The 24,576-nt window shown below is 31.7% G+C and overlaps 2 protein-coding genes across 9 annotated transcripts; one reads left to right on the top strand and one right to left on the bottom strand.

The window, feature by feature from the left end:
* Nucleotides 1–3,154: 3,154 nt before the first annotated feature.
* Nucleotides 3,155–5,526, bottom strand: LOC114180683 (gibberellin receptor GID1B-like). Its single transcript, XM_028066988.2, has 2 exons — nt 5,120–5,526; nt 3,155–4,709 (listed from the first exon to the last, which is right to left on the bottom strand). The coding sequence occupies exons 1-2, from the start codon at nt 5,156–5,158 to the stop codon at nt 3,714–3,716; spliced, it is 1,035 nt and encodes a 344-aa protein (XP_027922789.1). The 5' UTR covers nt 5,159–5,526; the 3' UTR covers nt 3,155–3,713.
* A 10,526-nt stretch (nt 5,527–16,052) lies between these two features.
* Nucleotides 16,053–20,297, top strand: LOC114173681 (uncharacterized). Of its 8 annotated transcripts, none has more exons than XR_014994257.1 (7): nt 16,053–16,221; nt 18,298–18,726; nt 19,040–19,157; nt 19,315–19,428; nt 19,588–19,607; nt 19,782–19,881; nt 20,008–20,297. XR_014994257.1 is itself a non-coding variant. In XM_028058215.2 (7 exons), exons 2-7 carry the CDS (start codon nt 18,454–18,456, stop codon nt 20,097–20,099), a joined length of 612 nt encoding a protein of 203 aa, XP_027914016.1. In that variant the 5' UTR covers nt 16,053–16,221; nt 18,298–18,453; the 3' UTR covers nt 20,100–20,297. The 8 variants fall into 8 exon arrangements, 7 of the variants coding, with proteins under 7 accessions (XP_027914016.1, XP_027914008.1, XP_085528242.1 ...); XM_028058215.2 differs by having other exon boundaries at nt 18,298–18,642; nt 19,597–19,607; nt 19,794–19,881; XM_028058207.2 differs by having other exon boundaries at nt 18,298–18,642; nt 19,794–19,881.
* Nucleotides 20,298–24,576: the final 4,279 nt, after the last annotated feature.

Raw genomic sequence — 24,576 nt, 5'->3', positions numbered from 1 at the left:
TAGTAAAAAAAATGCAAGAATAAACTACTTCAATTCTTATTTTATAATCAAATCAAAATTAGTTTGTGGGTAAGGTAAATGCAAACAAACATATATAGTTCTCTATTTTCAATAACTTCGATATATTCAGGGAATTATATCAAAACTTTTATCTTAAATGAGATTCATTTGTTATTTTTTTTATTCAACAATTCTATGCTTAAGTAAAAGGAGATGTTTTTTTTTTACCTACTACCTCTTGTCTCTGGTCTACTTTTTCCACCAAATATAATTGTCTAAGTTATCCACTTAAAATAATATAAACATATTCTTTTAACTTTTTATCATTCTTTTAGAATTATATATTTTTTAAAATTATATTATTTAAATTAAAAAATGTTAATATGCAATCAGAAGAACCTTTACAACACATTATAATTATTTTTGCTTAATATTTGATGAAATAATTACATGTAATGCAAACTAATAAAATAAATATTAAATACTACATTTAGACGGTATATTTTATATAACAGATTGAAAAAGACAATAACAGATTTTTCATTAATTGAATTTCATGACTGAATAATATACTTTTAACTCTTAACTGTGTTGTTGAAGAAGAAAAAGAATCATTGAGCATTGTACTAAAATGGTCTATGTTACACTCTAACTAAAAAATATTAGATAACGAAAACATGGAAACGAGTTCAAAATTACAAACCATGAAAACTACAGAAATTACAGATACGATATAGCAATTTCCTTCTGAAGATATAACAAATAACATAAATTTGAATGAATTACAGAAATATAAGCTTTTGTTTCGATCTCAAAAGTCTGATAATAGAATCGCTGTCAATCACCATACATATGAGATATTGTTAAGAGAGAGTAGTATTTATAGTGTCTTAAACCTCGATTTCTAAACGTCGTGAAACTATTATGTTTGTAGTACGTAAAGTTCTCAAATTTAAAGAAGATCATATATACATTTAACCATTAACAGATAACTTTCGACTTATGTAGAGTGATCGATGACCAAACTAACAGATTGAATCTTTACAAGAACTGAACCCTGAGCTTCTCCAACAGAAAAAAATGCAAAACAGTATTATAATCCTTAACAATAACAATTTTCACTATAAAGTATAGCATATACAATAGTGTACTTTTATATTCCCAAACTTCAATAGGGTTTTTTCTGTTGTAAGTGAATGGTATAAGATAAGTGAAAGTGTGAAACATACTCATATTAAAAACTGAGAAAGGTTGAAAAACTATCTGTAGACTATGGATAAGTATTATAGTATTGCTTCCTGCCAGGGTGTTAATTTGGTTTGGTTTGGTACACCTCACCTACAACTACGATCACTCAAAGCCTACAAATAGTATTATTATTATATTGGGAATATTTTGTTTTATCATTGTCGTCCAAACCTCTTTAATAATATTCACGAAGTTCGTGTCACATTTCCAAAGTCACACTTTGAAAATGTTAATGAGAAGATTCTATGTGCTGCCTAAGCTGTTCAAAGCCTATAGCTTTTTTTTTTTTTTTTTAATAAGAATTGTTCTAACCCTAACACTTGGTGGAGCAGCTAGGACTTGTACATAACATTTGAAATTATCTATATCTTCTCCAGTTGTTCATTGCACACCATTTGGATCCCATCTTAGGACTATACAACAAAACTACTTTTGACTTTTGAGAACACAAGACACATGTCATGTTCAAATTCCTCTTCTCAACTATTTCTGTAGTAATTTGTTGAAAAAAATTGTTTGACAAAAATTAATATTTTTAGAAGAAAGATAAAATATGTTGGTTGTTAATTGAAGTTGGAGACATAATTGTTGGAACTGTGGGATTTAGTATATAACTAAATAAAATTGGACACTAATGACACACACACACACGCCTGAATAGAAGAATGATGATAATGTTGTGAACGCGCAAACTAGAAGCAATGAGTGGTTATTTTTAATATTGTATTGAAAAGCAAGGGACCGACCAAGGAAATGAAGTTTTGTGTCCTTAATCTGAATAAAGAAAACTGGTTTGTTGACAATGACTCCTCCCGGTGTCGTATATGGGAATATTTTCAGGACATAAACAGCTAATTTACTAAGGACAATGCACAATAAGACATGGATTAAGCAAGATAATCTGGTGAAAATCAAACTTACAAAACCAAACTGTTGTGTGTTATTTATTTTTTGATATATTTTAGATGACAGAAGAAAGTCCATAAAAGACAGGGTTCAATGTCACTGTCGAAGCTTAGCTGTTCCCTACCACTTAGTGAGAGCATTAAACAGTTTAAAGCAATCCCAACAGGGTTAATTTTATTTTAATTTGGTTTCGTGGGTTCCGAAAAGTGGTCCCTAAGAATACATCCAAAAATCCCAACCACTAAAAAAATGGGTTCCCCTCGTCAAAACAATGCCAAATTCCCGTATTTGCTGTTTTCCCAAGCTCCAAACAGACCTGATGCAAGAGGCAATAAGGAGATGACAAGAATTAATCAGAGTGATGTTGAAAGATAAGAAATTTAATGATTCAAACTCCTGCCAATCATTCTTCGCGTGAAAGCTTTTCTTGTCCTTTTGGTGCTCTTAGGATTATTCTACAACAAAACAACACTCATCTCATCTCCTTCCTCTTCTTCTCAACTTCACTTCCACGTTTCATCACATTCTCCCTCTCATCATCCACATCATTAACAAAACGCACAACTCTCCTTTCCACCTTCACATTTAGCATCAACTTTTTCAAACCTAACCACAATGGATTAATCAATCATCAAAAAGCACACTCTATATTCATCCTTTCTTTCTACCACTGGGGCACTACTACTGCTTCTACCTTTTACCTCTATTACACTGTTGCCTATGATTCAGATGCTAAACATCATCACCTTTCCTTTATGTTTTCCAAACTCCCAACGCCACATTTTAACGCATTGCCCTTTTATATCAGACAAAACTCAAAAGGCTTAACTTTACTTTTCTAGTCAAATGGACACTCCCCTTCCTTTCAATTCTATCTTGTTTTTTCTAATATCCCTCCATTTGGAAACCTATGCATCTCCTCTCAGTGCCATACATCTCCAATAACTCAATACAAACAAATAAATTCAAACAACATCACGCTGGAGAAGGAGAATCCAACTAAAATGCAAAACCAAACATCCAAGACATTTTATATAACATAGGTATACTACATATAACATACAGATTCATGTAACAGGTTGGGACATTAGTGCTACAAGAGGAAAACATTCTCTTAATCAAACAAAGCGAACCAATCCTCAATCCTCGTCTTCTATCTTCCCTCCTGTTACCAAACTTAAAACGTTAAGAGGGGGGTGAGGCGTTGTATACGGTGGTTCCACCAAAGCCCCCAAATGAACCGAGTTCTGGTACTGCCAGAGCTGGTGCCACCTTCCAAAACCAACGAAAAGAGAACAGGAAGCAGTTGTCCGCGGATCACAGAACTCTCAAATTGACCACCATAGATGTTATGACCATAATAACTAATGCTACACAATTTTATAACTACACACACTTACTGCGAAGTAGAGAAAGAAAAAGGACAAGATACAAAAGTGGGAGGAAAAAAAAAAAAGAGAAGCCAAGTAAAATGTCAAGCTTTAGCTATGTATGCCTCCTGTAGGTAAGGTAAGGTTAAGTAGTAGTAGTAGTAGTCGTCTTAGCACTAGTAGAGTATATTAACAGTCAGAATTCACGAAGTTGTTGATTTCCCTCATGAGGCAGTAGAAATGTTCATTGTTTGGCAAGAAGTAGAAGCCAATGGTGGCATCCTTGAGATAGAGAAGTTTGACCTCTTGTCCAGAATCCTCGAGACCTTTCGTATATGCCAGTTGCCAATCCTGCAGAAGATCCAAACCAGCCACGCAAACAAGACTTTTGGGGAAGCTGAGTCCCGCAAGGCTTCTCCCCCTTGGTCCAAAGGGGTTGCAAGCAGGGTGGTCTCTATTCTCTCCTTCAGGCAGAAAAGCCCTCCAATACCAATCACGATCCTTCAACCTAACAAAGTATTTCCCATCCAACCTCAACTCCGATTCCGTCCTCTTCTCTCCCCCAAACAAAGGGTGAAGAAGAATATTCCCCAGGACCTCAATTTCTTCCTCCGCAGCCTTTACTGCCACATGATGAACAATGTTCCCACCAGAACTGTCCCCTGCCAAGTAGACATGAACCTTCGACTCCCTCCCACTTTGCAGCCACGTTCTCGACTTCACCCACTCCAATGCTGCCCACCCATCATCGTAGGCGCACGGATACCGGTGCTCCGGCGATCTCCGGTAGTTCACGGACACCACAGCAGCCTTGCAAATGCTGACAAGGTGCCGGCAGAAGGTATCGTAGATAGCACTGTTTGCCGAGGAATGCGAGAAGCTTCCCCCGTGAAAGAATATGATCACAGGAACAATTTCCGTGGTGCTCAACGGTCTCTCAAGGTCTCTGATACCCCACTGAGCCTCGTCCCCAGAGGCTGGCAAATACACCCGGTAAAACAACCCAACGTTTCTATCGACATGATCGATTGAAAACACCCCATGAACGGGAATTGCATTGGCGGGGACCTTCCTATCAAGAAACTCCGCCAACTCACGATTGAAAGTTCCGTCGTCACGTCTGAGAAGCTTGTAAGACAGCTTGAAATTCGAGATTAACACCCATGTATTCAGTGGAACAACACTCTGCACAAAAAACAAAAAACAAAAATCAAAAACATATCATTCGATTAGCACCCGTGCGAATGGTGCCCACGAGAGGGGCAGAAGGAGAAACAGAGAATCGATTGAAAAACCGGTGCAGGAGAGCGAAAAGAAAGCGGTACAGTATAGTAATCGAAGTCAAGTTTTCAACTTGCCAGAACAAGATAAAAAGAGTTAGATGGAAGAAATGGAAAAGTACAAAAAATGAAAACAAAAATCAGATGATCCAATAGCGGTGTCTCATCTTTCTTAACAAAAACCCCTTTAAGCTGCCAAGCCCAGAGGAGGAATAAAGCGAGAAGCGAAATGGGAAGTTCCGAAAGCGAAAAAAAGAAGTGGATAATAATTTGTGAGATAGAAGGTACGAATGGAAGAGGAGAGAGGAGGGTTACCCTAGATTCATTGAGATTGACTTGGTTACTGCCAGCCATGTCTGGTTGTCTCTCTTGTGTCTCTAAAGTGAATATGGAAAGGGGGAACCCACAGAAAAGGCCTATGAAGCAGCAGCAGCAGCAGCAACAACAGTGATCCCCACGGTAAGCGCCCTCTGGTGCACCCTCATAATAACAACCAACGAACAAACCAAGGATGAGAAGAACAGAGTGCAAGACGGTGCGTACTACCGCGTGCGTACCTTGCTACGTACGCACGTACGTATCAGTGTATGTTCTCTCTCACCTTCCTGGCTCTTGCACTACCAACACCACACACCACTCACTCCGACGATTGATCGATCGGTACCCAGTTCAAGGCTTTGCGGAAGAAGGTACACTCGCGTGTGTGTGACACTGAAGGAACACAGAGAGAGAGAGAGAGAGAGAGAGAGAGAGAGAAGGGTGAGGGATAAGAAGGTGCAGAAGAAGAGAAGAGAGAGAGGGAAGAGATGAGAGAGTCAAACGCAAAAGAACGACGGGAATGGACGGAGACGAGAGAGACGACAAAGCGGGCGGCCAAATTAAACTGTTAATATGGGACCCACCATTTTCGTATTTACTTTCCCATTTCTTTTTCGCCATAATTTTTTCCCTTTTCTTTATTCTGGATTTTCCTCCCACATCCATTCTCCTTTCCCTATTTTGTCTTTTCCTCCCCTTTCTCTTTTCCCCACTGTTCACCTCTTGACAACTCCGTTTTCGCCTCGTTTACAATATGCCCTTATTATAAAAAATAAAAAATATAATTTTTCAACCTCTGCCAAAACCTAAATTACACACTTCTTGTTTCTTTATCATTTTCCCCGCTTCCTCTCTATACCTAATCCCACTTTTATTACACATGGTCCATAATGTTAGTGTGGAGATGGAAGAAATTACATTAAAAAAGTGATTACCGGGTTCTATGTTTTTAAGGTTGATTAGAATGGAAAATAGCAGTGTTCCATTTTGTGAAGGTGTATTTAATGGGGTTGCATGAATAAGGTGGGGCGAGGGTTGAATTGGAATTGTGAAAAAAACAAAACCTTGTAGAAGACTAAAGACGTTAGGTTGTGTTTGATCTGGACATGGTTTGTTGGCGAATAAACGTATGATAATTATGATGATGTTTGGTTGGGAGTGGTGGTGGTAATAAAAGGAAGGGTAGGAGGTGGTATATTTTGAGGGGTATAATAATTTTGTTGTAACGAATGGAAGAGATGGGGTTGAGTTTTGTAGGCGAAAAAGTACATTTTGTATAGAGACAGTAGATCTGGAAGAGACTGGAAATAGTCAAAAACAGGGTCTGCCAATAGCCGTACCTAATGAAAAATCTGGGTAGAAAAGAAAAGAGAAGAAGAAGGCCACAAGTGAAACGGGAGAAGGAGACAAAAGAGTCTCCCAGCGTGCGGCCGACGCCAAGGCACGTGGCGACAAAGGGTTCCCTCTCCACGCTTTTGCCAAACACACCCTCCCACCAAATTCCCCAAACTACCCTCACACGTCTTTTGTCCTCTTCCACCTCCCTCGCTCGCGCATGACGCCATCTTTTTTGTCACACTCTTCCTTTTCGTCCTTCCTTCCCTCCCCTATTTTCTTTTCCAAAAATATTCATTTATTATTATTATTAGTTTAAATTTAAAATAAATTATAATAGTAGAAAGAAAGTTATGAGGTGGGTTTTGGATTTTTGTGGTATCGAGTGAAACCGAGGCGGTTCCGTTGTTTTTATCTGTATCTATGTATGTATCTATCTCTGATAACAAGTGGCGTATTGACGTTACTCGTGGCTGCGGGGTGGGTCCTGCTTGCCAAGTCTTTATTCTCAAAACGAGTTTGATACGATGATCAAACTGGCCTTTCGATGTGGGACACGCTTCGAGGAGACCTTCTGATCCCCTCCACAGGCTTTCCTTTCCCGACACGTGTCCACCTCCTTTCTTTCTCCTTCTTCCGATTAATCCCATTTTGAAGAGACACCTTTGACTTTGGACCATTTCATCTTCATTTTCTTCTTTCTTTTCCCTATTTTCATTAAATCATCGCTTCCTCACATTTGGAAGCCCCACTTATCTTTTTCCGACTCACTAAGGGACTTGTCTATTTTTATTATTGTTTTTTGTCTTTTGCATCTTTATACAATACTATACATACACACTCTTCCTCTTTTTTTTCCATTTATTCAGATATTTAACCCTATAATAAAACTTTCATACTTTCATTTTTTTTATTTACAATACAATACAAATATTCTCATCATAAATACCAAAATAGATTTGAATCATCTTTATCTTCTTCCTCACCAACTACAACCCTTATCATTTTCCATTCCGCTTTATTCTTTCTCCTTCCAGAATCTGTGGCGGCACCACTTTTGCATTTGCATTTGCCTTTCATAATCTATCTCATTATATCTTTTATGTATAAAATCGTATCCTAATGATGCCCGTAAATAGTCCAATTATGCATGTTTTGGAAAATCTACACTTTTTCATTCATTCATAATGCCACATGTTATAATAAAACAAAAAGAAAACAAAAAAAAACTCTTTGTAGAAACCTTAAACTATTTTGCTCTTTAAAACAAAACAAAAAAATCACGACTTTAAAAGAGGAATGATGATTTTACACGGATATTCGTATTGAATATCATTTAGAATCTATTTTGGTGACGTCACCGACCATTTACGAGATTATGAAGTGGTCGATCTGATCATAATTCTCAATCGAGCAAAACGGCATCGTACATTATCCCTACTGCATAAAAGATATAAAAGATATTATTCGAAGTTAAATAACTTTAATCTAATTCACACAAACAATTTAGCACTGAGTTTTTTTTACCTATGATTTAGGTGATTACGACCTTTCCTTTAAGGTCACAAATTTCTTTTTTAAAATATTTGTCTTAAAATGATATAATAAATTGTATGATTTTGGAACAATATTTATACAAATATCTTTGCCCCTAATGGTTAGAAAACACTTCTTAATGCGTTGTATCGTGTTAAAGTTAAAGTTTTAAATATTATTTATTTAAGTTATATTTATTTGTGTATTATTATCTTTTTGGTAAGTTTTTTATGTATTAGAGATTATGATTTATGCCTTTAAGTCATCTTTAATTTATTTGGAGTAATGTTGTCTGAATATGCAAATTATATATGATAAAATCTAGACAATAGTTATTTAATTTTAGAAATAAAATTTGAAATGTAAACGTGATATAAAACTATTTATTTAATATTTATGAGATAATTAATAATAAATAGATAAATAGCAATGAAATGAATGCTACAATATGTTAACTAATAACTGTATAAATAATATTTGAGATGGTTCGTATAGTAAAAAAAGAACATTAGATACGTGAATCAACAAACAATGAAACGTTAACTAAGGTTGTATACACGTTATAGTGACATGCATATCTAAGTTACCTACAACTTTAAATATGTGAGAAATATTTATAGATGATTACTAGTTTCTTATAATGACTCATGATAAAAAAATTATTATTATTTTTTAATAACTTAAACAATTTAATTTGAAAGAATGTCAAGATTATCTGAAATCACGTATATATAGATACGTGAAATTTGATTATCTAATAATGTCTCTTAAACTATATAAGTAATTAATACCTAATGGTTTGATTTTCTAAGTTGAAGTTAGACTTTTGCATATAAAATAATATTGAAATACATGATCTTTTTAAAAGTGTTAATTTAAATGAAGTCGAATTAATTTAAACTTGTTTTTTGTTGCAATTTTTAAATATTCAGAATTTCAGAAAAGAAAGAACTTGACGTGGAAGAATAAAGTAAACAATGTGGTTGCAAAGAAATTTCGCACTAGAGATAATGAGGATATACTGGTCAATCCTCCAACCACAAAACACACAAGAAGGATAATTCAACATCTCCAAACTTTTTTGAACAATTTATCTTTTCATTTTTATAAATTAAGTTTAATTTTATGAATTTTAATACTTTTATATTGTTTAATACAATAACAGAATTTTTTCAATCCAATTCTTTGAAAAATAGTTATACACTTATGTAATAAATAAAAAATTATAAAACTAAACTTAATGTGGTGGACAGAAACATACACAGTAGCGAGAACGAAAGATTAAAGATTAAAAAAGAAACATAAAATTAATATTCATTAAATATAAAAAGCTCTCACCTAATAAATATATAAAAACATGTTTTAATCGCAGTTTTCGTGAAGATTAATGACGTGTCCCAATGCATTAATGATTAAAAATAATAAATAGGAGATGATGATTAATTAAATAATCGGAAATAAGAAAAAAATAGAAAAGAAGAGAGAAAGTAGTTGTGTAGGAGGTGAAAGAAGCATTTAAGTATTTGGATGTATGTGTTGTGGTAAGAAAGAAGAGAGGTGGATAAGCATGTGGCACACACAGAGACACAGAGAGAGAGAGAGAGAGAGAGAGATACATTATTCCAAACATATTTGCCGTGTTGTTTACTACTTGCTCTGCTTCCTTTTTCCTTTTCCTCTTTTTTCGTCTCTCTTTCTCACTCTGCATTCAATGCCCCATTTGCCCATTTGTTTCTTTTTGGCTACGAAACCCCTTTCTTTTTGTCTTCTTTTTTATTCCCTCATTTTTAATAACATAAATCAAAGTTTCTGCGTCGATAACGTGCGGGCCACCTTCGACTTTGGCCTTTTCTGCGTTAGGTCAACAACTAGGAAAACCTTTCGGCCTCTTCCTTCGTCACACATTTCTATTCTGCTCCCACTAATCACAATGCTAATTATCTCTCCCTCCCTCTTAATTTAGGATTAGATCATGTTAACTATATTCCACTCTTCCCTTCATAACCGCTATTCAACCTCCTCCACATTACGTACTTCATCCATCCAAATATTATTCATTTTTATCACACATCGATACTAATCAACCAAATTTGCTTCCGTCTTTCATTTATACCCATTAATAATAATAATAATAATAATATCCTTATTTTACTGTATTGTATTCTTATCAACGATACAATTTAAAAAAGTAAGTATTTTAAATAATTATAATAATATCATTTGAAATTTATTCAAAATAAAAAAATTAACTTTCTTTTACCTGTAGAATTGTTCATTTTCTTCGGACAAAAATAGTCTATAAATCTAAAAATTCGACTTAATTCAGAAAAAAAAATCGAGTAAAATCAATTCATGTCTTGACAAATAATACCAAATTAAAAATTCAACTAAGTTAAATTAAACTCAAAAATAAAATTTAAATTAAATTACTTCATTCAAATAATAAAATTAAAATTTAAAAATATTTTAATTACTTAAGAAGCGAAAAATAATTCAACAAGAGATAATTCAATTCTTAAATATGTTAAATTTTTGTAATCATTGAAATCCGATTTCAAACACAAAATTAAGGACATTGTATAGCAACAGTTGTTATAATTAATCTTTCACTCTGTTCTTGAAAGATGAGATAGCCGTGAATATAGAAATTAAAGATCAAGAGCTTTTTATACTCTTTCATCTTAAGATTTGTTTTTTAGAAAAAAAAAATTGAAACTTTATAATTCATCTATTATACTATTAATTATGAATACAAAACAGTCACTAGAAGCTAAGCTAGCTAAGTATCTAGTAAGAAATTTGAGAATTTTGCATTAAGAATCCAGAGTCAAATCTGGTTATCATTATAATATATTATTAAAAACTTCTTTAATTCTAAAGCAGGGATAGGATTATTGGAATGGATTCTTAATTTAACATGCTGAAGTACCTAACTAATGTACTTAAAATAATGATTATGAACATTTTTTGTTAACTGTGAATACATGAAATGGTAGTGCTTTAATCTTTAAAGAAAAATCTGGAGTTCAAATACTATGAATGAAAAACTTGGTGTTGGAAAAAGATGGCTCAACAAAAGTAGTTAATTAAAATTTTAAATTCGCAAATACTCTTCACCAGTACAATGTAATGAAAAAAAAATACATATTTATTTTTTTAAGGTAATTTAATAATGTCATAAGATTGTACAAAGCATTGCCTTTATTTAGGGACCCCTTTAAGTCCACTAGGGCTGCTTTTTCTTCATGAAGATGAAGGATGCTGCTACATGCAATGAATGCAGAGTTTTTAAGCTTAATTTCGTCATCACATCTTTATTGATAGATGTTACTAAATAATATTCTTAATATGTTTGTTTTAAAAAATGACGTGTATTTATTATTTATATTGATTTTTATTAATGTTTATAAGAAACTCATTCACAATATTCTTTGAAACATTAGCAAGAACATGTAAGAACAATGTTCTTGGATAAAAAACAAAGACCCACCGAACTTGGTGCAATGCATTTAGGTCAATATTCGCCGATTAATTTCAAAGATTCTTCCTTGACCAAAAGTAAAAATTAATCTTCTTTTCTTGTAAAAGTTTGGGGTGTGCATTTAAAAACTACAACATGTGTCTAGTAAGAATTTCAACACGTATCAAAAAAAGAAAGAGCTCGTACATGATTTAACAATAAAAAAAACCATCACCAAGTTTTGAACCATTTTTTTTTAATTATGATTTGTGACAATTAACTCAGAAGAAAATAATTGAAGTACTAGTTTTACCGTGAAAATTTAACACAGGTTTTGGCCCATTCAAACTTTAGTTATCTGTTTTTATCTTTATTGTATATTTTTTCCTTAAATATAACTATTTTAATATTTTTGAAGTATTTGAAAATGTTTTTGTGGAATTATATACAGGGATTTCGAAAATAGCTCGTGACCATTATAATTTTATTTACTTGTATTTTTTTATTTATAAATAATATGACGGAGGGAAATTTGTTTCACGAGACTTCTTTTGAAGTATTTTGAGAATACGAAAATAAAAATATTTATTCTTAGGTCTGTTAAAAATTTATAAAAAATATTCCAAGATATATTTTATTTATATAGAGGTTACTTCTTTTTTATCTATTCATATTTTATTTTCAAGTGGAGGGGAAGTTGCATTCCTGAGAAGTCATTTTCTACTTCACTACAATTTTCATTTTACTTTTTCTTTTTAACCATTTTAAATTTAAAATGTATTTTTCAAAATATAAAAAATGAACTAATTGTACGTTTTAGATATATCTAGAAATAGTATTCTTGATTATATTCTTGTAAACCTTAGGATATTTTCGTGAACTTTGTAATACGCCGTGCTTGTACCATAGTGAGTTCTAATTCGGGCTACGAGAAACAATTTCGAGTTCAAGTTGGAGCAACTTGATAATGGGTTTGTGTTGGGACAAATCCAATTCAAACTGGGCTTTGCACAAAATAATGATTTCAACTTCGTTATACACGAATGGCTGGCTGCTTCTTTCTTCACCCCATAGTTTTATTGAAATGACTTCATTACCCTTAATGAAAAATTTAATAAAAAAACCGAAAATCACTTCATCTTTCGCTTCTTCTCTGTGTGTTCTTATGTACACCAGTGCAGTTTTGATTTTAACTTACGTTATAGGTCTTGATTGTCGCTTAACCGAAGTATAAAATAACGCGAAGACATTTTTACAATTTTTTATAAGTTTTATGTCTCAGTTCAGCATATACCCGAAGCAGAAAACACCTTTCTGCTTCAGTTCTAAGAAAATCGGTGTTATAAAGTTGGTCAGTATTTCAAAATTGTAACTATGGTGATATTTGGTCCCAGGTGAAATCGAACCGGTGTCAAAAAGGGTTTTTGCCTTAGTTAAAAATTGAATCGAGGCGAAAAAGTTGGCTAATATTTCAAAAATGTCACTAGTGCAAATGAAATTAAGAACAAAAGTGAGGATATCTATCCTTGCAATGGGGATCTTCTTATGATAAGAAGAACTTTCCACATTGGGTTAAATATGTTTTTGGTCCCTTAACTTTCAGTGAATTTTGGAATTAGTCCGTTTTGAAACTTTGGACAAATTTAGTCATTCATCTTTCGAAATACGTGAATTTAGTCCTTTTAATCAAATTTTGTTAGGTTTATTTGATATTTCGCACACATTTTAGGATTGTATTTGAGTTGTTTATACTGTTTGACACATTTTTGCTTTAATGTTAAGTCAAATACTATTGTGAAACGTGCTTGAAATGTCAAATAAACTTAACAAAATTTGATTAAAAGGACTAAATCCACGTATTTCAAAAGATGAAGGACTAAATTGGTTCAAAGTTTCAAAATGGACTAATTCCAAAATTTACTGAAAGTTAAGGGACCAAAAACATATTTAACCCTTCCACAATCAACCTAGTCACCGAGAACTAACCCAGAGATAGAACATCTTTCACACAAGATGTAAAGTTTTAGAAAACACATGCTCTCTCGTTGTGAATAATGGCTCATGTTGCAATTGTTGTAGCACAATGTTGGTTGAAAAGTTAGCTTTGCATCTCCTGCCTCATCCTAACCCTTATAAACTTCAATGGATTAATGATGACCAAGGCATGGTAGTTAATCAACAAGTGGAAGTTAAGTTTTCCATAGGGAATTTTGAAGATAGTGTGCTATGTGACATAGTACCTATGGAAGCTTGTCATGTCTTGTTGGGAATGCCTTGGCTTTTTTAAAGAGAAACCATATACCATGACCATACCAATGAGATAACCTTCACCCACCAAGAGAGAAAAATTGTACTTCATCCTCTCACACCTTTTCAAGTGAAAGAGGACCAAGTGCAAATGAGAAAAAAGAGGGAAAAAGAAAGAGAGGACACTTGCACACACAAGAGTGAGATAAATTGTTCTAAGTTCAAAGTAGTACACACAAGTCCAAAGAGTGCCCGAACAAAAGAATGTTCATGTTAAGGGCCAAATGCTAGTGTGAAGATTCAAAAGAGGTCTTCTTTTCACCTTCCTTTAGTAGAATGGAAAGACAAGACCAAATAAGACCTTGTGTTAGAAAAGGAAGTTACTCCAAAAACAAATGGATTCCACACAAGGCACACAAGAGTTTAAAGAGAAAGGCTCCCCAACTCCAAACCCTTGATCATTCATTTGATCCAAGGTATATTATTCTTAGTTTTTAGTTTCATAACTCTTTTATTTTTCTTCAGCTATACACATTTTCCTTACTTTTCTAATTGTTTGGTTTGCTACAAAATCCATTTACATTTGTAACATACTTTTCCTTTTATCATAACATTTTTTTAGTTATATTCGAATAATATATGCCTACTAAATACTTTTTATGTCTCACATTTGAATATTTTGACTCATTTTTAATGTTTTTTTGTTTATCTATTTCGTATGAGAATGTTTAATTATCAATTTAAGTGTTTAATAGAACAAATAATCCATTTACTATGTAATATAAAAAACTCATTATCTTATTCTTAATTTTGATGAACATTTTTTTGTTTTTCTAAAATATTTTTTATTATCTCTCAATTGTTCTACTATTTGATATTTGAAAAGTTTTCTTAAATTTCTATGTTTTTTTTTTCATTTTACAATACATTTAGTTATACATTTGTTCTCCTTTATGCGATTTCATTTAGTGGTGTACAAACTATTTCTAAGACACACATTTGATAATTTTTTTTTAATATTTTTATTTTCTAACTTATTATCATAAGTGCAATTTTATCCGTGTAATTTTTTAAAGACATTTAATTTATCATAATATAGTAATTTAATACTAGTTATAATTTTGTTTATCATCATTTGCATATATTAAAGTTCAAAATATGAAATATGTATGCTAAATTTCAATTATTATTAGTTTAATCTTTGTTATTTTTGTGTAACTTAGTTTAAGTGATGTATTATAATTTTGTATAAGTGTAAAAAAAAAACATTTCCTTAGAATTTAAAAATGGAAGTAGAGGGACATTTAAAATATTTTAAAATTTTAAAATATGTATGCTAAATTTCAATTATTATTAGTTTAATCATTATTATTTTGTGTAACTTAGTTTAAGTGATGTATTATAATTTTGTATTAGTGTTAAAAAAAATATTGCCTCAGAATTTAAAAATGGAAGTAGAAGAACATTTAAAATATTTTTAGATTTGAATACTTGTTTTCTTTTTATAGTCTTTAATTTATTTTTCAAAATTTTATCAACTTTGTTTCATCAAATTTAATAAATATTTTGATTTTTATCAAATTTTATTTGATACACTAATTTGAAATATACACAATTATAATATTTTTTTTAATATTAAAAAAAGCAATAATATCATTTGGACATTAAATATGTGATAATATTATTTTTTATTTGCCATAATTTTCTATGATTTTGTAAAAATTAATTAATTGACATTTAAATAGTAAAAAAACGAGTACAGAAAAAATATACAAGTATACACATTATCCGATGAAGACGAAGATGAAAAAATTTTATACTCAATAAATTTGAAGATAAGGGTGTGAGATTTTTTCTTTAAAAATAAATATAATATAATGAAACTCGTTTTCACCACCGGATACCATCCTAATGACCCATAAACTATGAAACCTATTTTATTATTATTAATAATAATAATAATAATATATGTCGATTAATACATCTATATTCTCCGTTTGTGTCTGTTCCAATTCAATTTAACTTTATCTTTTTCACAATAATATTAAATCTTGTTTGATATTTTCCTTGGCTATTTAAATAAACTTTACCAAATAATGGCGCAACAATTTCAAGATACATGATGGTAAATTAATTTTCTGGTGAAGTATTTGACAAAATGTCCACCCTCCCTTCTTAGTTATAGCTTAAATTCAGCAACACATCCAATTCAATATCCCCATTGATTTTGCTCTCAAAATAGTTGGTTATCAAAGATATGGTCGTGCTAAAACAAAACCAAAAAAAAAAATGAGTTGTTGGGCTTAAAATGGGCCCGACAAACCAAACCAGCAAGAGAGGATAGTACGACCCAACCCAATAACGGTAGAGTTGTGTGATGGCTGAGGTTGTCGTCCAGAACAACCCAAAGGAACCTGAGAAACACACGAGCACAGATCTGTGGGTGCCATAGAAGAACGCAACATCAGCACCCAAAAACCGACAGAAACTTGCAAGAGAGAACCAGTGAACCATTACTCAGGTGCGTTCTGATAAATAGTCCCTAGAAACCAACAAATCCATTGTTGTAATATTTTTTTGCCTATTTTTTTTGTACTGCTCGACTGAGTTCGCTGAATCGACTCTAATCTCAGCGATTTTACACGAGCTTGAGCGAGTTTGCTCCACTTCACACGAACCTACTCAAAAGCGATTCTAGGTGCGAGTTAAGTAGGTTCGGGGTGTGGAACGTAAACTCGTCCAACTTCACGAGTTGAGTCGCGATTTTTATAAATTACTAAATATATTTAAGGACTTACAGACCCTGGTCACGCTAAAGAGGAAAGCTTTGAAATTACAAGTTGTGCAGTGTTCACGGGACAATCTTCATTGTTAATGGTTAATATTGGTGTCTTAAACTATTGCTGTGTTTGCTTGTATTTCCTATATACAGCACCATCAAATTCTCTCTTGAAATCATTTGTACTCACTTATAAAACTAGCGTCGTTATAGAGTTTGCTTTCAGCGTTTCTAAACTGAATTTTGGATACATTCTGCAGTTGCGGGCATGCTTTTACCGTATTGAATTAAACATTTTAAACATAAATATAAACCTTTATTTATTTTAAACAATATATATATCATCCCTTTGTTTTATACATCCATGAAGGTTGCTTTATTTTCAGATTCTTAGTCCTACAACACATGCAATGATCTTATGTGAGAGAACTGCTTTTGTTTTACATAATATGCATGACATGTCGTGGAATTCATTGGTCTGACTAGCATGATGGTCTTGTAATGTATTTAAGTTTATATATTGCCATGGTATACATCAGCGCTTGAGATGGAGAACTCTAGTTTTAATGTTGTGGCAAAGATCAGGTTTAGTCATGGTCTTTGTCCAGCATGATGATAATCTTTGTAATGTATTCATTTATTAGGAATTAGAAACATTATAACGTTGATGAATAACTTTGACTCCAAAATTTTCACGATGGTCTATTTTAAGTTGTTTTTCCAGCACTAATGAAGAATTGACCTTGTATTCTGACTGCAACTTTAAATTTTAAGGAAACTGTTCATTTTTAATCATTGATGAATAACCTTGTGTTTTCTTTTAAATATACTAGACAATATGCTAGCATAAAAACTACATAATATGACGTGCCTTAAAAAAAATCTAAGTTGTTGATTCAGTTTGAAACATGAGTGATATTGTATAGCATTTGTGCATCATGATAGAAAAATCTGCATTGTAAGTTCAAATTTTCTCTCTCTTTTCAATCCTGGCAAGGCCTTAGTTAATATTTGCGTGACATAACTCGAACAAATACTAATGGTTAAAATTAAGGATGATTTAATGTTAATGTTGAATTCACAAAGTAGCAAATTTAGAGTTAAGCCTGCAGAAGATAGGCGGCATATAAGTGGATCTGTGTCATACCATAACCTTATCTGGTTACATGGATCATTCAACTCTATTGAGTTCAATGGCCAAATTTTCAAGGATATCTCATCAATGAGGTAACTTTCAATAATTTCCTATTTGCATAAAAGTTGGGCCATAAATGGCCCAACAAAAATATTCTAATATACTACCCACGCCTCTCCTTCTTCTTCAGCCCCATTGCCGACCACTGCTTCCATTAGCTACCGCCCCTGCATTCCGTCACTGCCACTGCAACTCTTTTTCTTTTTTCAAATTACTTTTGTTAACTGCCAGCTGAGTTCCTAATTTTTTATTCTTCTTTTCCGCTTCATAAAGGATTTTCGGGGTTTTCAATATTCTGATATCAATAACACTGGTCCAGTCCTTCTATCCTTTTCTACCCAGTTAGAAACAATGCAATTTACTATCTCAACTGGTGTTTACAGTGGTCTTTCTTGCACAAAGTCTAGATCACTGGTCATCTTTTTCCCACCTGGTGTCACTCTAATATCTCCTCATATACAATTATTCATTAGTCTCATCCATAAATAGCATGCATTTAGGGGTGATCTTTTGTATGTCCTTGGTAGTACATTTAAGACTACTTGTTGTAAAATCATTGTTTTAGAATAGTTCTTACAAGGTTAGTAGATCAGATGTAAATCCTGTGGTGTTTGCTGATGCAGAAAAAGGATTAAAAGAAAGTCTACAAAACAAATAATAGAAGAACATAAAATTGCAAATTCATTGGATCGGAAGGGATATTTGTAAAGGGTTAGCAGAAGAATTTTGTTGTGAAGTAGAGAGCCAAATCACCTAATTCAGAATCCTGATTAAGTTCCATGGAAGAAGAGCATCAATATTCTGAAAGTAGTGAAGAACTACAGACCCAGAAACCGGATGGAGAAGATCAACAGTTGCAGCATCAATACCAACTACCTGGAGCTGAAGAGAAACTAGTATTACAATTTATGGATTCAGTGGATAACTACCTATCTCTCTTTGATACAGTGTCCTCCACACTTCGACAGGTAAAAGCGAAACCCATTCAATACAAGAAATTGATGCATAACTACCTATCTCTCTTTGATACAGTGTCCTCTACACTTCGACAGGTAAAAGCGAAACGCATTCAATACAAGAAATTCATAGCATCTTTTGATATGTATAACTTTCTGGTTTACCAATAACTCTGAATTTAATTTTCTGACCTGTCATTCTGATAGAGAAAATGTTACTAATAGAATGTCAGGTATAATACTGGTTGGATTACTTAGTTCAACTATTTTATGATCAAATAAATGGAGAATTTGTGAAGTTGTGATTCAGCTAGTAACTATAGTTGAACCTGTAATTTGTCAACTAAAAGTTTTCTTAGATATGGTAAGTGTTCTGTCTTTTTGGTAATCCTTTTTAATATATTAACAGGGATGGTTTGACTTAGCAAGTGCTCGACATTCCATGGGTGCTGCTCGTATTAATAGTTCTTTATTGGACCTGAAATTCCATCCAGCTGCTACAACATTGAAGATAACCAACGATGACGGTAAAAATTTTATGCTAAATGAAATGGTTGCTAGTTGCGACTGCCTGATTCTATCGTGCTTTTACTTTCATTTTTATGAAGCCTTTCTGTAACATGTTCTTTTTAGCAATTTAGATGGAACCTCTGTTTTAATACAAGAACACGCATGTCTCAACAGGTACACAACCATGCTTCATGTTGCGTAAATGGGTATCCTCTGAAGAAAAGAGTACTCATGAGTTAGAAGATGAGAATGTCCAGCCACAAGATAGTAGTAGTTTGAAATCTTCCGGTATGTTTTCCCTCTCCCAATGCATCAAATAATGGTTCGTTTAGTTAATCTGTTGTTTGATTCTGTTGCTTAATGCTTTAGTAGCTGTTAGCGATTCTCATTTTGTTATATGTTTGGTTGTACGAACTGCTGAGGTGATCATGACTAAGAATTTGTCAGGACTTGCAGATAATGCTGAAGTAAGTATTCTAAAAATGTTAAACCTCCTCTCATTAACATATATTAAGGTTACAAGTAGAGTTTAATTTGATCTCTAATGTTGTTGTTATCATGAAATATGGTGAATAAATTTTAGAATTTTCTTAGCAAAAGTTCCTGAACTGTCAGTTGAGCTACTGTACAAATCTTGTTAGTCTTTTTTATAGATTCAAAAGGAGAGATCCAAGTCCTTATCAGTTTTTGGAGTTTTAATATCGCCAAAGCTTCGAGCCTCCCAGCTGTCATTTGAGAAAGGTGAATAACAGGACTAAAGATCTTAATTCCTCTCACTGTCTTTGCAAACATGATTTAGTCATTTGTCTATATGTTATACTTGTCATCCAACATAAATCACATTCTGTCAATTGAATTTCTTTGCAGCACTGGAGACACTCGTAGAAATAGCTAATATGCAATCGTCATTGTTATATTCTTTTCGCCAACTTCAGAAGGTGGAAGATACCAAAGAATGAAAAGTACCATACCAGCTCTTTCTGGTACGTTTATATAATCTCATAGACAGTGAACACTTCCCTCATTGTGCTGCATATATTCTAACATTGGTTAATGGTTGGTTACACATACGAAGAGGGAAGGGAAACTGATGTACAAACAGTTTGGGGCACGACCCTTATCTGCAATTTTTATGGTCCGAAGTCATTTTATAGAAACCCTATGCAGTGCTTATGAGTATCTGTATAATTTGTTTTTCTGGGGGCATAATAATCAATTGAAAATTATTTTAAATGATTTTAAAGATAATTTATGCAATGCAACAGCTTTATCACGTATAACTATTAACTATCCATGATTGAATGTTGGTGCATGTAATACCTTTGAATAGTTAATGAAGTGCCAATCCACGTCTAACAACAAAACTAATCTTTGTAACTTTATAAAATCACCTAAAATTCTCAATTAGTATATAAGCTTAAATCATCTTGGTGATAAAGACTATTATTTAATATATTATTTTATTTTTATGGGTTTTTTTGACCGTGATCTATCCATCATCTATATATCTTAAACGCCCACAGCGAAGTCTAACAAATCAACATAATTCAATAACCACGATGGATTAATATACGTTGTCACTCTCTATTAAGAATATTTTCAATTAGAATATTTGACAAGTGTCTCACTTACAATGTATGTGAAATTGAATCTTTTTGAAAGACTTGCGATGAAATAAAAACAGGAAAAAAAAATACAAACACAAGAAGATAGAATTTAATTATATTTTTAAATTTGATGAGAAATTTTCACAATATGTTTGATCATGTGTAATTAGACAATAGTTTTATTTGTCAGAAGATTTGTTAATTTTTTTAAATACTTAGTTTGGAATTGTTTTAGTGTAATAAAATAATATGTAATAAACAAAGATAAGTAAAAGAAAGATTTACATTGATATTTATATTGATTCATATGATATACATTTTCAATTTTCAACCAATTGATTGAATTTTATTATGTAGAATACCATAATACTCTTTGATGTCACAATATGAATATTATTTAAAACTCAATCCCTCTTGGCTAATAACTCAATTAGCTAATAACTTAAATACTAATTGAACACTAACCACTCACGACTAAGAAAACTCAAATATTATTTGAAATGCAATAACTTATAGCTAAAGGCCTAGAATATTATTTGGAACCCAACTTCATTTATTAGTCTGTTGTATATTGTTTGGAACATAACATTTTTTTTATTAAGATTAAGTATTATTTACTATGCAATCACTCGTAACTAAGATTGAGTATTATTTGGAACATTCTTGTTCCTACAAAAACTAAAAATAAAAGTTTACAAAGAAAGTAATCTAAATATATCATTAGATTGTTCACAAAAAGAGAGGTTATCTCTCACAATAAATACAACATAATTTCGTATTTTTAAGTCGTTTTGAACACGAATGTAATTCTTCTTTACAACTACAAAGATTAATAATTGTTTGAAAACTTGACGTCGTTTTTGTTTAAGGACTTTTCTCAACTTTTTTCTCAATAAAGTCTTTTATATATATATATATATATATATATATATATATATATATATATATATATATATTAAGAAGAAAATAATTGTTACATATCCTTTGTAGTGTAAGGGTCATTATTGCTTATTCTTGCATTTGAGTATGCTTTAAAGCTTTGAAACATGTTGAATTGAATACTCTTGACTCCATTAAATGCGTGTGATTTGGCAATACCTTTAGAGCATGATAAAACTTCACAAGCTAAGACAAGTGTTTTTGTTTTCTATCTTTTTCACACAAGTAGACATGACACAAATAATTGACTTTGCATTATTGATACATGTCTTTTCCAAAAAATTCATTTTCACGAAGCAAGTTTCAATGTGCTTTTCTTTAAAGAACAAAGAATTGTATAAACTAAACAATCATAAAATAAAGAATTATTAAAGTTTGAAGTTTGTGTTCGCAGAGAGTATATTCATTGTTTGTTCTAGCAAAAGTTTATCAGATGAAGTGTGTACACGACACTTTGCATTTGTAAATGAAGCACAATACAAATGACACTTGCATCTCTTAAATAACTTGCATTTTTTGGATTAGACTAGTTACTTTGTCTTGCTTCATCTAATACACATAAAATTATATTTTATATTTAGTTGTTTAATTACGCAATCAAAACCTAATAGATGAAAAGATAAATAATTTCACTCAAAGTTAAACGAGGCTTAAATATATTTTTCGTTTTTAACTTTGAGTAAAAGTTGAAATTAATTAATTTGAAACTTACCTAATTTAGTCTCCTAACTTTGAAAATGAGTGGATTTAAATTTTTTTAATCAAATTTTGTTAAGTTTATTTGACATTTAAAGCGTGTTTTATTATAACATTTGAGTTGTTTAAACTGCTTGTCACATCTCAACTTCAATGTTAGCGGATAAACGCGTTTGAAACGTCAAATAAACTTAATGAATGTTTGTTAGAAGGATCAAATCCACACATTTTTAAAGTAAAAAAACTAAATTGGACCAAAATTTTAAAGAGAGATTAATTTCAACACTCATTATAAGTTAAGAGACCAAAAACATATTTAATCCTTTAGATATCTTTTCGATGGGTGCATTTCCTATCTAAATAACTCCCAACCCAACAAACACATGGAAGAAATCCTCCATCCTATCCTATAAAAGTTAGTTGCTCTATAGATCCAACTCATACATGATGAAGAATTTAATGACACTCATTATGTCGCACTCGAAAACACCATAGAAACTCCCCAAACTTTCTCAATGGTTAAAAATGACCATCTTCATGACACTCTCATTTTTCTAGTGGAAAACCTCACTTAACCCAAACCTTTCCATCCATCCCTCATACTAAAACTAATGCACCAAACTATAATGACACTCTTACACACATGTTTTCCATTATATGAACCAACCTTCTCTCAAGATTTTTATACTATTGCCAAACTCTTGCAGTCCTTCTACCTCTCCCACTCATCCTTTTTAGTTTCCAAAGCTCCAACTCTATTTGAGACACAAACCTTATATATTAGCCGTTTTAAGTTTATCAATTTATCATTTTCATCAATTTCATTTGGAATCCAATTATTATGCTCGAAGAGTCTTTAAGCTAGTTAAAAGTATATATATATATATATATATATATATATATAAAAGCTACTATGCACTGATACTTTTATTTGGCTTACGTATTTATGTTCGATACATATCTGTATTTAATACTTTAGGATACTTTAGTGACAAAAAATAATTAGTCACTATAGTGACCAACTTAGATACAAATTTATAAACTAAACATCATTGGTAACTAAAATAGTTCAAAAAATTATAATTGGTCTATAAATGATAACTAAGATATTTTCTATTATAAATTGGTTTTTAAATTTGTCATTAACATTAGCTATCAAGGTTTTAATTTGGATTCACACAATAACAATCATATATTTATCATATTTTTAACAATTGTTGTACACTTTTTAATATTTATATATAACGTATCTATCATGTATCATATCCTATTATTTTTAAAATGGTTTAATTAATCGTAAGGTACCCAGTTTGGTACTAGAGTGTCAAATTGGTACCCGCTTTTAAAAAAGTGTCAATTGCATCCCAACTTTTGAAAATTGCTTCAATTAGGTCCCTTTCAAACAGAGTTGACTAACGCCGTTAGTCAACGTGCCACGTGTCAATCTGTGGTTTTTTGATTTTTTTTAGAAAAAATTTTATTTTTTTTTAATTTTTAATTTTTTTTTTAAATTTTTTAAAAAAAAATTAAAAATGCCACGTGTCAAGTCCCTGTGTGTGCCACGTGTCAGTGTCACTATCAGATGCCATTGTGATGATTTCTATTTAGTCCCCATTTATGTTTTTTCGTTTCAATTTAGTACCTACTTATGTGTATTTGATTCAATTTTGACCTAATAATTTTTAATAATTAAAATATTTTTTAATAAAATTAAAAGTAATTAAGTATAAAAGTTAAAAAAAAATTAAGTATTTGATATTTATATTAAAATTTAGTGGTAAAAGTCATTTTAGTACTTATAAATAGCATAACATTCATACAAATAATAAATTTGGTCTGAAATTGAGAGAAACATTATAAATATTAGTACTTAATTTTGTAAAAATATTTATACTTAATTATTTTTAATCTTATAAAAAATGGATTACAAAAATATTTTAATTATTAAAAAAAAATTAGGTCAAAATTGAATCAGATACACATACTTAGGTACTAAATTGAAACAAAAAGACATATGTGGGGACCAAATCGAAATCAACACAATGACATCTAATAGTGACACTGACACGTGGCATTGTCAGTGTCACATGGCATTGTAATGCCATGTGGCACTGACAATGCCACGTGTCACACACAGGGACTTGACACGTGGCATTTTTAATTTTTTTTAAAAAAATTTAAAATTTAAAAAAAA

The sequence above is a fragment of the Vigna unguiculata genome, chromosome 1, assembly GCF_037176805.1.
Source record: "Vigna unguiculata cultivar grain cowpea cultivar isolate G323 ecotype 2 chromosome 1, ASM3717680v1, whole genome shotgun sequence".
Taxonomy (NCBI): Eukaryota; Viridiplantae; Streptophyta; class Magnoliopsida; order Fabales; family Fabaceae; genus Vigna; species Vigna unguiculata.
The sequence above is the reverse complement of the archived record's forward strand: the minus strand, read 5'-3'. Positions and strand labels throughout refer to the sequence as shown.